The sequence below is a fragment of the Lynx canadensis genome, chromosome B4, assembly GCF_007474595.2.
Source record: "Lynx canadensis isolate LIC74 chromosome B4, mLynCan4.pri.v2, whole genome shotgun sequence".
NCBI classification, from domain to species: Eukaryota; Metazoa; Chordata; class Mammalia; order Carnivora; family Felidae; genus Lynx; species Lynx canadensis.
Genome location: NC_044309.1, coordinates 66,895,564 through 66,910,342, shown reverse-complemented (window position 1 = coordinate 66,910,342; position 14,779 = coordinate 66,895,564). Strand labels below are relative to the sequence as shown.

The 14,779-nt window shown below is 36.3% G+C and overlaps 1 protein-coding gene across 1 annotated transcript in view; it reads left to right on the top strand.

Annotated features, from left to right (window-relative positions):
• The window catches only part of SLC2A13 (solute carrier family 2 member 13), a 377,212-nt gene that overhangs the window by 295,073 nt on the left and 67,360 nt on the right, over positions 1-14,779 (top strand). Inside the window, exon 7 of the mRNA XM_030322194.1 lies at positions 1,399-1,524. Coding sequence (XP_030178054.1) covers positions 1,399-1,524 — 126 coding nt within the window. The remainder of the gene's footprint in view (positions 1-1,398; positions 1,525-14,779) is intronic.

Below are 14,779 nucleotides of genomic sequence, written 5' to 3'. Positions count from 1 at the left end.
TCCAAGCTATGCCTGAAGGAGTCTGAAATCTCATTTAAAATTAGGGATGGCTGTTTGCAAAGGAAAAGTTTACAGAAGGAGGCTGAAATGATAATCTTGTTTTTAAACAATGCTGTTGTTTTTCCATTTAGCTTAATTAGTCAAAGAAGTATTTTGATTTTGAGAATTCACATCTTTTCTGAATAACTTGCCGTAGTTCTTACCCGGCACCCAGTAGTATAATTACTCGTACACAGTAAAAAAGTCTGTACTGACTGATCTTTAATTGTAAAATAAGCAGTCCTCTGAAATGCTCTTCTCTCTACTTCTTTGCCTGGTAAATTTCTTTTATGATCTACCTCAAATATCTCCTCTCACATTATCTCCAGTGCTTAACAGACAAATGAACAGGATTCAGTCCTTCGAGTCATTCACACTAATTTCTATTACACTGCCATTATTTATTTGTCTATCTGTTCCTGTCCTTGCCTTTTATTTACCAAGGAGTGGGGACTTAGTTTTATTCATCTGAGTGTCTCCAGTGCCTGTGTGTGCCTGCCATGCAGGACATACTCCAGAATTGTCTGGCAAATGAGTTTGACAGCAAGAAAACACATTTACAAGTACTTTGCAGACTTGGGTTGGAAAACCTTGCCCTCTAAAGGATTTTGCCTCTTTAGGATTTTCTGCAATTAGGATACTGCTGTTAGGTGAGTGGTGATTAATTGATTATGGCTCAGTGATGCAACCAGTAGATGTAATTAACTTAGAGAAAAGTTAGCCTTTTATTCCTATACCAGCTTATTTTAAGTTAAGCATAACACACACTTGATACTCAGTGTAGGTTTGTTAAAAGTACAGACATCTACCAAGACATTAACAAGGGACCATTATTGGTGTGGTGTTTTTTAACTTTTTTCTTTATATTTTTTTCACTCTTTTTATTTTCTATTTCAGTATATATATTGGGAAATATATTTTCCATTTTTAAAAGATATGGTACGTAATAGAGACAAGAAATAAATGCTTTGGTACATTTTGGAACCAATCAGCTGGGTCAAATTGGGCCAGTCCATGATGCTTTGGCAACAAATCTCAGTGGCTTAGAAAAGCAAAAGTTTGTTTCCTGAGGGACAGCTGGAGTTCTTTTACACCCAGTGTCTCAGATCCAAGCTTCCTCCACCTCTAAGTGGCTTCCAAAGTTGCTGCAGCCAGGGGAGGGACAGATGGAGGAGACTTGCCAGCTCTCACGAGCCTCAGCACACGTCACTTTGCCGTGGCTAAGACGAGTCACATGGCCCCAAGCTTCCTGCAAAGTACAGTAGAAAATGTAGAAGAATACCAATTGTCTCTAACATGCTATTTGTCACATTTTGGTAATTCTCACAGTATTTCAAGCTTTTTCATTTTATTTTACAGTTACTGTAATGAGTGTATGTTGGATCCAGACTGTGGTTTTTGCTACAAGATGAACAGATCAACTGTCATTGACTCTTCCTGTGTTCCAGTTAATAAAGCATCGACAAATGAGGCAGCATGGGGCAGGTATGTCATTTATTATATACCATAAGAACATGAAATAAGCTTTCAGAATGAAACCTTTTTATTACTATATTCCCTATGCTATACATTTCATCTTTGTGACTTATTTATTTTATAACTGGAAGTTTATACCTTTTAATCCCTTTCACATTTCACTCATCCCCTCCAACCAAACTCCCCTCAGGCAACCACCAGTTTGTTCTCTGTATTTGAGAGTCTGTATTTTTGTTAGTTTTTTTCATTTGTTTGGTTTTTAGATTCTACATATAAATGAAATCAAATGGTATTTGTGTTTCTTCATCTGACTTACTTCACCTAGTCTGATTCCCACGAGGGCCACTCTTGTTGTCACAGATGCAAGATCTCATTTTTTTAAATATTTGAGTAATATTCCATTGTGTATATATGCCACATCTTTATCCATTAATCTGTTGTTGGACACTTGGGTTGCTTTCATATCTAAACTATTGTAAATAACGCTGCAGTAAACATAGGGGTGCATATATCTTTTGAAATTAGTGTTTTTATTTTCTTGGGGTAAATACCTCATAGAGGAATAACTGGATCACATGGTAGTTCTATTTTTAATTTTTTGAGGAAACTCCATGTTTATCATAGTGGGCCACGCCAATTTACATTCCCACCAACGGTGCACGAAGGTTCCCTTTTCTCCACATCTTTGTGAACACTTGTTAGATCTTGTCTTTTTGATTCTATCCAATCTGACAGGTGTGAGGTGCTATCTCATTGTGTTTTGATTTGCATTTCCCTGATGATTATTGATGTTGAGCATCTTTTCATGTGTCTCTTGGCCATCTGTATGTCTTCTCTGGAAAAATGTCTGTTTTGATATTGTGCCCATTTTTTTTTTACATCACATTGGTTTTTGAGTATTGAGTTTTATAAATTCTTTATATATCTTGGATGTTAACCCCTTTATCAGATATATATCACTTGTAGATATCTGCTCCCATTCACTAGGTTGGCTTTTTGTTTTGTCGGCGGTTTCCTTTGCTATGCAAAAGCTTTTATCTCAGGGATGCAAGTGTGGTTTAATACTCATAGACCATTCATTGTGATATATCACATTAAAAAGAGGAAGGACAAAAACCATATGATTATTTCAGTAGATGCGGAAAAAGCATTTGACAAAATACGTTTGTTCATGATAAAAAAAAAAAAAAAACTTTAAACAAAGTGGGTTTAGAAGGAGCATACCTCAAACTAATAAAATCCATATATGAAAAACCCAGAGCTAACATCATACTCAGTGGTGGAAAACTGAAAGCTTCTCCTCTAAATTCAGGAACAAAAATGTCCACTCTCACCACTTTTACTCAACACAGTACTAGAAATCCAAATTAAAGTAATCACACGAGAAAAAGAAAAGGCATCCAACTTGGTAAAGAAGAAAACTGCCACTATTTGCAGATGACATGATACTATAAAGATTCCACGAAGTAACTATTAAAACTGAAAAATGAATTCAGTAAAGTTGTAGGATGTAAAATTGATATGCATTTTTATACCCTAATAACAAAGCAGCAGAAAAAGAAGAAAACAATTCTATATTCAGTTGCCCCCAAAGAACAAAAGCCTCAAAATAAATTTTACCAAGCAGATAAAAGACCCGTACTCCGGGGGCGCCTGGGTGGCTCACTTGGTTAGATGTCCGACTTCAGCCCAGGTCACGATCTCCTGGTCCGTGAGTTCAAGCCCCACGTCGGGCTCTGGGCTGATGGCTCAGACCCTGGAGCCTGCTTCTGATTCTATGTCTCCCTCTCTCTCTGCCCCTCCCCCGTTCATGCTCTGTCTCTCTCTGTCTCAAAAATAAACGTTAAAAAATAAAATAAAATAAATAAAAATAAAAAAAAGAAAGACCTGTACTCCGAAAACTGAGAGACAATGATGAAAGAAATCAAAGATGACATAGACAAAATAGAAAGTTATACCATGCTCATGGATTGAAAGAATTAATATCATTAAAATGTCTATACTACCCAAAGCAATCTGTAGATTCATTGCAATCCCTATCAAAATACCAATTGCATTTCTCACAGAACCGGAACAAATAATCCTAAAATTTGTATTCCTAAAATTTGTATGGAATAAAAAAAGACTTCAAATAGTCAAAGAAATCTTTATAAAAAAGGACATAGCTGGAGGTATCACAATCCCAGATTTCGACAAAGTTGGTCCTGGCACAAAAATACACAGATCATTGGAACAGGACAGAAAGTCCAGAAATAAATCCACGTTTTTCTGGTCAATTAATCTATGACAAAGGAGGTAGGAATATACAATGGGGAAACAGTCTCTTCAACAAATAGTGTTGGGAAAGCTTGAAAGCTGTATGCAAAAGAATGAAACTGGATTGCTTTCATACACCATACACAAAAATAAACTTATAATGGATTAGACACCTCCTAAATGTGAGACCTAAAATCATAAAATTCCTAGAAGAAAACATAGGCAGTAATCTGATATGAGCCTTAGCACTATTTATGGCTATGTCTCCTCAGGCAAGGGATACAAGCAAAAATAAACTATTGGGAGTACACTAAAATAATAAGATTTTACCCAGCAAAGGAATAGGTCTTATTTTTTTGTTGTTTATTTCTTTATTTTTATTTAATTAATTTATTTATTTATTTTGAGAAGAGAGAGAGCATGAGCAAAGGAGGGGCAGAGAGAAAGGGAGAGAGAGAATTCCAAGCAAGCTCTGTGCTGTCAGCACAGAAACATATGCAGGGCTGGATCTCACGAACTGTGACATCATGACCTAAATCAAAATCAAGAGTTGGACGCTCAACCAACTGAACCTTCTAGGCACCCAGGAACAATTCTTACTTTTATTTATTTTTATTTTTTAACAGACTTTTTCTTTTTTTAGTTTTATTTTATTTATTTGTTTTGAGAGAGAGAGAGTGAGTGACTGAGGGGAAGAGAGAGAAGGAGACAGGGGGTGGGGGGCAGGGGAGGGGAGGGGAATCCCAAGCAGGCTCTGCACTGACAACACAGAGCCCAATGTGGGGCTTGAACTCACAAACCACTGAGATCAAGACCAGAGCCAGAGTCAGACGCTTAACCAACTGAGGCAAGTCTTATTTTTTAAACTTACAGAATGAGTATGTTTATAATCAGTGACTTCAATGACTGCAGTTCTTTTAAACTAGTCTTTTGAACAATCTTTTAAACTGATTTTCATAACAGTATTACTTTCCAGTGTATACTGGTGACAGAAGGGCATGAAACACTGCAGTTGTAGGTTACACAAACTTAGAGTAGAAAGCACTCAAGCCTAGACTCCAGGAAATCCAGATTCCAGACCCAACTCTGTCCTAAGCTGTAGGAGTTTGTCTCTTGAGACAAATGTTCCTACATATTCCAAGGTGATTTCTCCCACTGCACATTGTTTAACTGCACCAGTAATTTTCAAACTCTGAAACTTAAGTAAAAGAGAATTTTGAAGTCAACATGAATATCACTTTAAATTCTTTCATGGAACTGTTGTTTTCTTTGAGTACTTTCCTGGAGTTTAGTGAAATTAAGCAATGTAATGATAAAAGTTGGCAGTCATTGGCATGTAATCAGTCTAGAAAGCTATAAACCTTTCTCTTTTTGACAGATTACATTGTGGTAGGCACATAAATGAAATATTTGTATAGAAGAAATATTCCCCACATTTATGAACTAATACATATATCTATGCATGCAGAAAATATGTAAATATTCTTTGATATGGCTTTAACTTCTTATATGTTCTAAATTCACATAAAAAGAATAATATGCTCTTTTCCTGTCTGCCTCATAGAACTGAAGAAGGCAATGAAATCTGTAAAGTACTTATAGCTCCTCAAAGCTGTAAAGTATAATGTATCATTATTAATCATAATGCTGTTGTCATTAATCATTTTATTAGGGAATTACTTCAGAGAAGAAGTAAATTATACAGTATTTGACTCAAAATCCAGACCACATTTTAAATATACTAATTACAAAGAAATATGTAAAAGAAATGCAATTATTACTTACAATCAGAGCTTGAAAAGAGCTTCTTTTAAAAATACCCAGTGTATAATTTTCATCAGCCAAGCTTCATTAGTGAGTTAATTGATTAAATATTTCTGGATGTAATACTTCACAGTTTTAACCCTTATGATTCTTTTTTCAATAGACAAAAACTGAAAGTTTGCTTGTCTAAAATTATGAATATGTCATGAAATTTATCTATGTCATTTCCTGTACTTCGCAGAATTAACTTTAAAACATATTAGAAATGTATACTAATGATAAAGGAGCACTAAAATTAGGCATTTCTCCTGTCCTCAGTAGAAGGTCTTGAGATCAGAGGCCTCAAAAGAGTAGTTTTGTTCTCACTATTGGCACATAACAGATTGTATGGGTTCTCAATAGAAATGTATATTATTTCTTTTATGTTAACTTATTCTTATGTGTTATTTATATATTTAGACCATTATTCCTTGACTGCACTCACTACTAGAGAAAAGTGAGGCACAGATTATACGTAGGGAAAAATACAAATAGTTAAACAGTGTGTACAGAGAACTTTTAGGTTTGTAGAATATTCTTAGAATGATCTCAAACTCTCTACCACTCCCCTTCAAAAAAAAAGAACAGGCTTTCTCACTCTTCTCTGTGTTGAGTGACAGGCCTCTTCTAGCTTAGCCACTGTGATTGGCTGCTTCAATCTGTGCTAGGAAAAAGGCAGTTACCTTGAAAAATTCCTACAACAGATTTTCCATTTATAGGTAAATGACATTCATTATATTTTTGTTGGTTGATATCTTTTATACAGTGCCTTGGGGTAGAATTCTCAGGGCAAAGTCTACCATTGTCTTGTATTTGCATCTGAGATATACTGTTTATAGATATTTCGGGGTCAAGAATTGGGGAAATTCAGAGCCATATATCCTGATCTCTAACTGTAGCTATTTCCTGAACAGACACCAGCTGGAATAGTAATACCACTCATGATGGAGATAGTATGATGATTTTGGTGAACTCAGAATTGTCTCAAAATAACGAAAACCATTTGCCTATGTAATCAACTATAATAAGCTGTAGTGGTGCCTGGGTAGCTCAGTCGGTTAAGTGTCCGACTCTCAGATTCGGCTCAGGTCGTGATCTCATGGTTCATGAGTTCAAGTCCCGCATCAGGCTCTGCACTGATGGCACTGAGCCTGCTTGAGATTGTCTCTCTCCTAATTTCTCTGCCCCTCCCTGGCTTGTGCTTACACTCTCACTCACTCTCTCTCTCTCTCTCTCTCTCTCTCTCTCTCTTTCTCTCTCTCAAAATAAATAACTTAAAAAAATAAGTTGGAAATAAAACTTTAAGTCAGCTGGCATGCTTTTCTAATATCTATGTTGTTAAATTTCAATAGAAAGTTTTTATTTAATCAGTTGTCTAAAGAAGATACATAATTGGCCAATAGGCACATATAAAACTGCTCAACGTCACTAATCATTAAGAAAATGCAAATCAAAACTATAATAGATACTATTTTATACCCATTAGGGTTGCCACTATCAAAAACATTGTTGTGGAGGATGTGGAGAAAATGGAAACTGGTACACTGTTGATGGAAATGTAAATTGATGCAGCCACTATGGAAAACAGTGCAGTGGTTTCATGAAATTTTAAAAAAGAGAATTCTATATCATCTGACAATTCCATTTATGAATATACATCGAAATGAATTGAAGGAAAGGTCCTAAAGAAATATTTGAATGCCTATGTTCATGGCAGAATTATTCATAAAAGCCAAAGATGGAAGCAATGCAAGTGACAGGTGACAGATGCATGGAAAAAGAAAATGTGGCCTATACATTCAATGATGTGTCATTCACTTAAGGAAATTATGGCACATAGTACAACATGGATGAATCTTGAAGTCATAAGATAAGTGAAATGAGCCAGTCACAAAAATACATATGGCTCCACTAATATGTGGTACCCAGAGTAGTCAACAGAAAGAAGAATGGTCATTGGCACAGGCAGGGGGAAGTGGTGAATAGTGTGTTGTTGTTTAATGGGTGTGGGCTTTCAGTTTTGCAAAATGAAAGGGGTTTTGGAGATTGCTTCATACATCAAGATGAATATACTTAACACTACTAAACCGTACCATTTAAAATGGTTACAATTTGGAGCACCTGCATGGCTTAGTTGGTTAAGTGTCCGACTTCGGCTCAGGTCATGATCTCACAGTTGTGAGTTCGAGCCCCTTATCAGGCTCTGTGCTGACAGCTCGGAGCCTGGAGCCTGCTTCTCTGTCCCTCCCCGCTCGTACTCTGTCTCTCCCTCAAAATAAATAAACACTAAAAAAATTTTAATAAATGAATAAATAAATAAAATGGTTAAAATTTTAAATGGCAAATTAAGATGCTAAGTTTTTGGGGCATCTGGGTGGCCCAGTCGGTTAAGCATCTGACTTCCACTTGGGTCATGATCTCGCGGTTACTGAGTTCGAACCCCTTATCAGGCTCTATGCTGACAGCTTGGAGCCTGGAGCCTGCTCCAGATTCTGTGTCCCCCGTCTCTCTATCCCTCCCCCGCTCATGCTCTGTCTCTTTCTCTCCCAAAAATAAATAAACATTAAAAAAAATTTTAATGCTAAGTTTTATGTTAATGTGTATTTTACCACAATTAAAAATAAAAAAGTAAAACCCATAAAAAATTATTTAGCATACTTCTAGAAAATACACTGAATTGATGGAAAACATTCTCACCCTATCATCTCTTACACTGCCATATGCATCCCCTACACATGCAAATACAAGTTTCATGCACAGGTGAATTTGAGGGAGATCCCCAGGTGCCACAAATAAGAGCAAGAGCAGCAGCCACAGGGAAATCCGGGAGCCCAGGGAATATCAGAAGGGAAGCAAACCTTGAGAGTGAGAGGCCAGCATTTTAGCTGCTGAGGGAGATGGAGCCCCAGGCTTTGTCTGTGGAGCTATGCAGTGCTGTACAGGCTCTGAAATAGGGACAAGAAAATGTGTCAGGCTGGGCTGGGCTGGGTAAGCTGTAAACCTCTCTGCTGCAGGACCTTGATTAGAAATAGTGTCACACAGGAGAAAGGAAAGCCAAGAGCCATTACTATGAGGAAATACAGGTTCTCATGTCACAGTGCCTATCCGTAGAGCCACCTCAGAAATAAACATGCAGTGGTCAGAACCCAGGACTTCCATGGAAGGCAACTCAGTAAATGTGAGAGGACCATCAGAAGTTACAAACTACATCAATTAATGAGGGAAAGAAGCCAAGTATGACAGAACGGAGAATCAATACCTAAAGAAGCTTGCATTACAAAAAAGGTATAAAATTTTAAAATCTGTTTGAAGAAATAAAGGAAATAGTATAATTTTGTCAATTATACTGACAGTTGCACACTTGATGTGTGCAGTGTATGTATATGTGCATGTATATGTGTATACACATATATAACAAATGTCATACTTATGCAAATTTTGCTAAAAATAAAAATAAACCTTGGAAAGCTAAAATTCTAGATAAATAACATAGAATGGGGTATGGGAACTTTTAGAAAAAAAATCCATGTACATTCCTTTGTTTGCAGAAGGAAATGGAGATTATAATTAAGGTTTTTAGCTTGTTAATTGTAAGTGTCAAAAATGTGAGTGTAGTCTCTTAAAAATATGTACTAGTGCGGGGGGGAAAAATAAAATCAAGCAAACTACTAAGATAAGAAAAGAGGAAAAACTATAGTTAAGGGAAATCACCAAAAAAATCAAAATTAAATGTAAATGCAATGGTTATTATAATAAAAATAAACCAATTAAACAACCTATGAAAGGCAAATATTCTCATACTGGATTTTTTTAAATGTAATGCTATTTACAAGAGATAATCTTAGAAAGGTTGGAAATATAGTGAAACAAATTAGGTGTTAGTCAAGAAGACACAAAAAATATAGATTAGAGAATTTGGAAAACTAACTAATAAACTTAATGTAACAGAAATAACCTCATATAAAGAAAATTGTATCATTTTCAAGCAAACATTGAATACTTAAAAAGAGTTACCATAAAAGAATAGGGGCACCTGGGTTGCTTAGTCAGTTAAGAGCCCAACTTTGGCTCAGGTCATGATCTCACCGTTATTGAGTTGGAGCCCCACATCAGGTTCTGTGCTGACAGCTCAGAGCCTGGAGCCTGTTTTCAATTCTGTGTCTCCCTCTCTCACTGCCCTCCCCCACTCATGCTGTCCCTCCCTCCCTCTCTCTCTCTCTCTCTCTCTTTCAAAAATAAATGAACATTAAAAATTTTTTTGAAAAAAGTATAAGTTTAATGAGTTTGTATAAATACATATATAGTCTAATAAATTCTAAGTAAATTCAGATAATTGGTATGTAAAATATATTTTCTGAACAAAGTGCTCTAATACTGCAATGCAACATAAATATATTTATTGCCCTTTCTGCTTTTCTTCAGAAACTTTAGGAAAATGATCTTAAAATCAATTAATTGGTTAAGAAGAAATCATAGTGAAAAATAGGACATTAAAAGTAATAAATGAAAAATCCACAAGAAGTTAGAACTTGAATAGAAAATTAGCATGTAGAGTAAGCAGAGATGGAAAATAAGAGAAAGAAAATAACAGAACGCAGAAAAATACTAGAAAGGATCAAAAAACAAAAGTTGGTTCTTAGAGAAGGCTAATATAATGGAGACATCTCTGGCATTTCTGGTAGAGGAGAGGGAAGGCACAGAGAAGTGATACTTAGAATGAATAAAAAAGGTATATAACAACAGATAATAAAAATGTAAAAATCATGTGCAGTGCGTTTGAAATAATGTGCAGTGCATTTGAAAACAGATAAACTGGACGGCTTTCTAGGGAAAAATACAACTTTCCAAAACCAAATCAACATCTCTGTGAAGTGTAATTTTCATTCTCATTAAACAGATGAAGACAGTGGAACTTAGAGGGTCTCAGTGACTTTCTCAAAATTAAAAGCCAGCCAGTAAGTCCACCACTTTTAGGGGAGCAAAAATGGGTAGTAGGAAAATACACATTTTAGAGTCAGGTAGATTCTAATTTCAGCCTTTATCATTTACTTCGTAAGTGGCACCTGGACAGTCTGGGCTCCTCTGAGCCCTATTTCTCATCTATACAATGGGAATAATACAGTTGCTGTGTTGAACAATATGGCTTTTATAACGATCAAGTAAGAGTCTATCTGAAGACATTTTTAAATGTAGCAGTAACCTGTGCAACTGTTAGTAGTAAGTATCCTGTACTAATTTTTTTTTCTTAGATTCTTAGAATGCAATTTTTTTCTTAGATTCTTAGATTCAATAACACTTTTTCTAAATTAGAATAAATACTTCCTAACAGGTAAGTACATTAAAATGCTTTCTATTTATTTCTGCGTCTCTTCATCCACCTCCCTATCTCCTGGCTCTCTATATACACAGAACCATAAATAATCTCTTCTGGAACTTCAGACATCCTGACTCTTTAAAAGTATTGCTAATGAGGCATACTTAATGTGCTGATTCAGTATTTGTTTCCTATAATACAACATTTTCGCTCTGTAATTAGCACACTAAAATAGCTAGATAGAGCCCCTATTTGGCAGTTCATTGTTCTAACTCACACTGAATGCCTGGTTTATTGTGTTCATTCAGCAGAGATACTTTTCTCAAAGCTGCACTCTGATACAACACCCAGACTTATTTTTCCCAGCATCCACCCCACTCCCACATGGAAGTCTCATCAACTGAAACCCTTGCTATTACCCTAATAGCCACTGTGATTTCCTACCTCTATGCCTGTCCTCAGGCTGTGCTTTCTGCCTAGAATTGACCCTCCTTCTCCCTCTTTTTGATCTCAGCCTAACTTCTAACCATTATATTTTGCCCAGATCAGATGTCATTTTTTTCCTTGCAGTCTCTCTGATTAGCCCCAGGAAACAATGCTTGTTATAGCCTCTGCTTGGTCTCCAGCACTTCTCTGTTAACTTACATGATCATTATACTGTCTTATATGTTAGTGATTTGGGTTTGGATATAGCTTCGCTTCTAGATTATAAATTCCAATGTCTGTATCCTGCTCTGTTTTTAATCCCTTGGTGCCTTGTACATTCAGGCATTCGACAATAACTGTTCACTGACAGAATGGAAAAGACTGCCATCACTGGAAAATAGATAGGGTTTCAAAGTACTGCAGTTCCAAATGAAAGCTATGGTGTTCCAACTGTAGTGAAATCTTCTACATTCATACTTATTTCCAGGAAAGAGAATCTCTGAAGGAAAAACGAGTGATGCTATTTTAATGAACAGTATTAAAGGTTTACCTGGTAGTAATTAAAACACTAAAAAAGTTTAAAAAATAAAATTCCACCACTTGCTTCAGGGATGCATCCTCTATATTGCATGTCGTCACACTACATGAAAAATAATTTTTAAAAATTATTGGAAGAAATATTCAGCACACTTCCTCCGGATAGTCACTGGTATGCAGGGGAAGCAGTGTATCTATGTGAGAGTATAGGATCAAGTGGTATTAGGAAGCCAGGCCAGATAGCCAAAAACAGGATTTTCCCTTCATCACCTCTTTTTTTTTTTTTTTAATTTTTAAAGGAACATATGGGTACCTTTAAAGGTACATATAAAGGTACTATTTTGCATTTATAAAGAGAAATTTATTTTATAATAAACTATATCAGTATCAATATATTCATGTAGAAGATTGATGTTTTTATTAGTTATTAATATTAAGAATTTAAAATCCTCAGGTTGTGCTTCTAAATCAATGATCGCATAGTTCACAATTAATTTTTGCTAGCATACACTAAGCGAAGTAGAGAATCTAATATAGAATATTTTAATCCATTTTACTTTTTAAATTACACTTTTCTTCATGTCTTTGCTTAAATAGACATCAGTATGCTAGATACTGCCTTTAAGATCTGTAACTCTACACTATGTATTTGTAAGTTTCATCTATCCATAAGTAATTCACAGGCCTCTGGATTCTTCTTTTTTCAAGCCCAGAAACTTAGCCTATCTTGGATTTAGTGACCTTATTACACAGAATGATGCTGTTTATGTGCAAAGTATACAATCAGAAAAGCAAAACATTTCTGAATAATTTATCTCCCTCTCCATGTTAATTCATCCAATTTCTTTTTTTTTTTATTTTTTTTAATGATTTTATTTTTGAAAGAGAGAGGGAGAGAGAACGCAAGCTGGGAGGGGCAAAGAGAGAGGGAGATACAGAATCTGGAGCAGGCTTCAGACTCTGAGCTGTTAGCACAGAGCTCAGGCCAACCTTGAACTCGTGAACCGCGAGATCATGACCTGAGTTGAAGTCAGACACTCAACCGACTGAGCCACCCAGGCGCCCCTAATTTATCCAGTTTCTTAGCTGACATTTAATTGTAATGATAAGCACATTTTAACAGTTTTATCCAAGTAGTAATACTTACAATGTATTTGACTACACTTCATCTTAGGCCAAAACTTTACATTTCTAGTCCAGTCCTTGTTCTGTGTATGTTTTTAGTATTATTCTTCAGTTCGTACTTCATTTGTAAAGGAGTCTGACAGTTATTTCTCACTAAAAAAGACTAAAGAAGACTGTGAGACTCAAGGCCAAGAACTGAATTGCACGTGCTTGGTAAATATAAAATACCAATGGCAGGTCTCGGTTCAGCAAATAATGGTGCATTTAAGCAGAAGATGTGCTGCTGCAGAGATGAAGTCTGGGGAGGTTGGGATTTGCCAAAAAGGGGGGTCAGGGAACAGTGGGAACAAGAGGAAGAAAAATGCATGGCTGGAGCTGATACTGGATATGTGAGTGTGAATTCAACTGTTAGCCTTATTTAGGAATTTTAACTTGATATTTATAGGTATGTTTTATAGCTGTGGAAAGCATACTGGCAATTGTTTTAGGTAAATGACTTTATGTCATACCTGAATGTGGATACGAAATGTTATCACATAGTGAGAGAGAGTTCTTTTCCAAATATTCTGAATAAATTAAGAAGAAAATCGGTTGGCACTAGTGTGATTTTAATGCTTGGCAGGAAACATTATCTAACTAGAAATTAATAGCATTGTGGGTTTTTTTTACATAACTATCTTCTATTCTTGGCAAGTGCGGTGGATTGTATTATTGTTCAGAATATCTGCTGCACTAGCTAGGGAAGGATTAGATTTTTCGGGCCCATTAAGTCTTATCCACATGACTTGCTCTGGCCAAAGAAGTGAGAGTGGAACCAATCCATGCCACATTTTTTTTTTTAAGAGAGAGAAAGAAAGAGAGATGGTGGGGAGGGGCAGAGAGAGAGAGGGAGAGGGAGAGTCCTAGGCAGGCTCCCTTCTCCTCGTGGAGCCTACATGGGGCTCAGTCCCACAACCCTGGGATCATGACCTAAGCCGAAATCAAGAGTTGCACACTCAACCAACCGACTGAGTCACCCAGGCACCCCCAATCCATGCCACTTCTAAAGTGAAGTTTTAAGAGCAAGGATTTCTCATGTCCTCTTTTTCTTCTGCAGTATAGTTGGCAATGTCCCAGAAGGGGACTATGCCCTAGTAGGTGTTCCATTAGTTTTGGTCACAGAGTAGAGAAAATGTGGAGTGGAAGTGTAACTGACCTCAGATGGACCTGTCTGTAGCATACAACATTTTAGCCCCAATTATGGCACTGGGATTTGGGGTTCTTTTCTTACCTCCGTATAACTTTTCTTCTGACTGAGAAAGCCGGATCAGCTGTACATCACAGTGGAAGAGGCATAAATTTTTTTATATAAGTTTTAAAAGGAAGCTCATTTCCACACACACACACAAAAAAAACTGTTAAATAACAGTACAGGAAAACAATAAATATGGGAAACAATCACAAGGGGATTACAAATGCCTTCAGTTTGGGGAATACCTCTATAGGGGTAGAGGGTTGGTAAAGTTATTAAGGAGGGACTAATGTAAATGGCTTTGGGTTTAAAAGATAAAATCCTGATAGAAAGGGAAGGAAGAATTTTAAAGAACAGGTGGAAGGAGGGTAAGGCTTTAATATAAGGGGTGTGGAAGGATGGTATCTGCATTTTAAAATGTATTATATATTTTAATAAAGACATTTAACAGATTATACATGTTGCTATGATACAGAAAGAAGAACAGCATTTGAAATCCAAATACTTTCAGAAGGTTTCCTGCCAGAGAGCACGTGTGAACTAAAATCCAGGTTTTCAAGTACTGTGGTCCT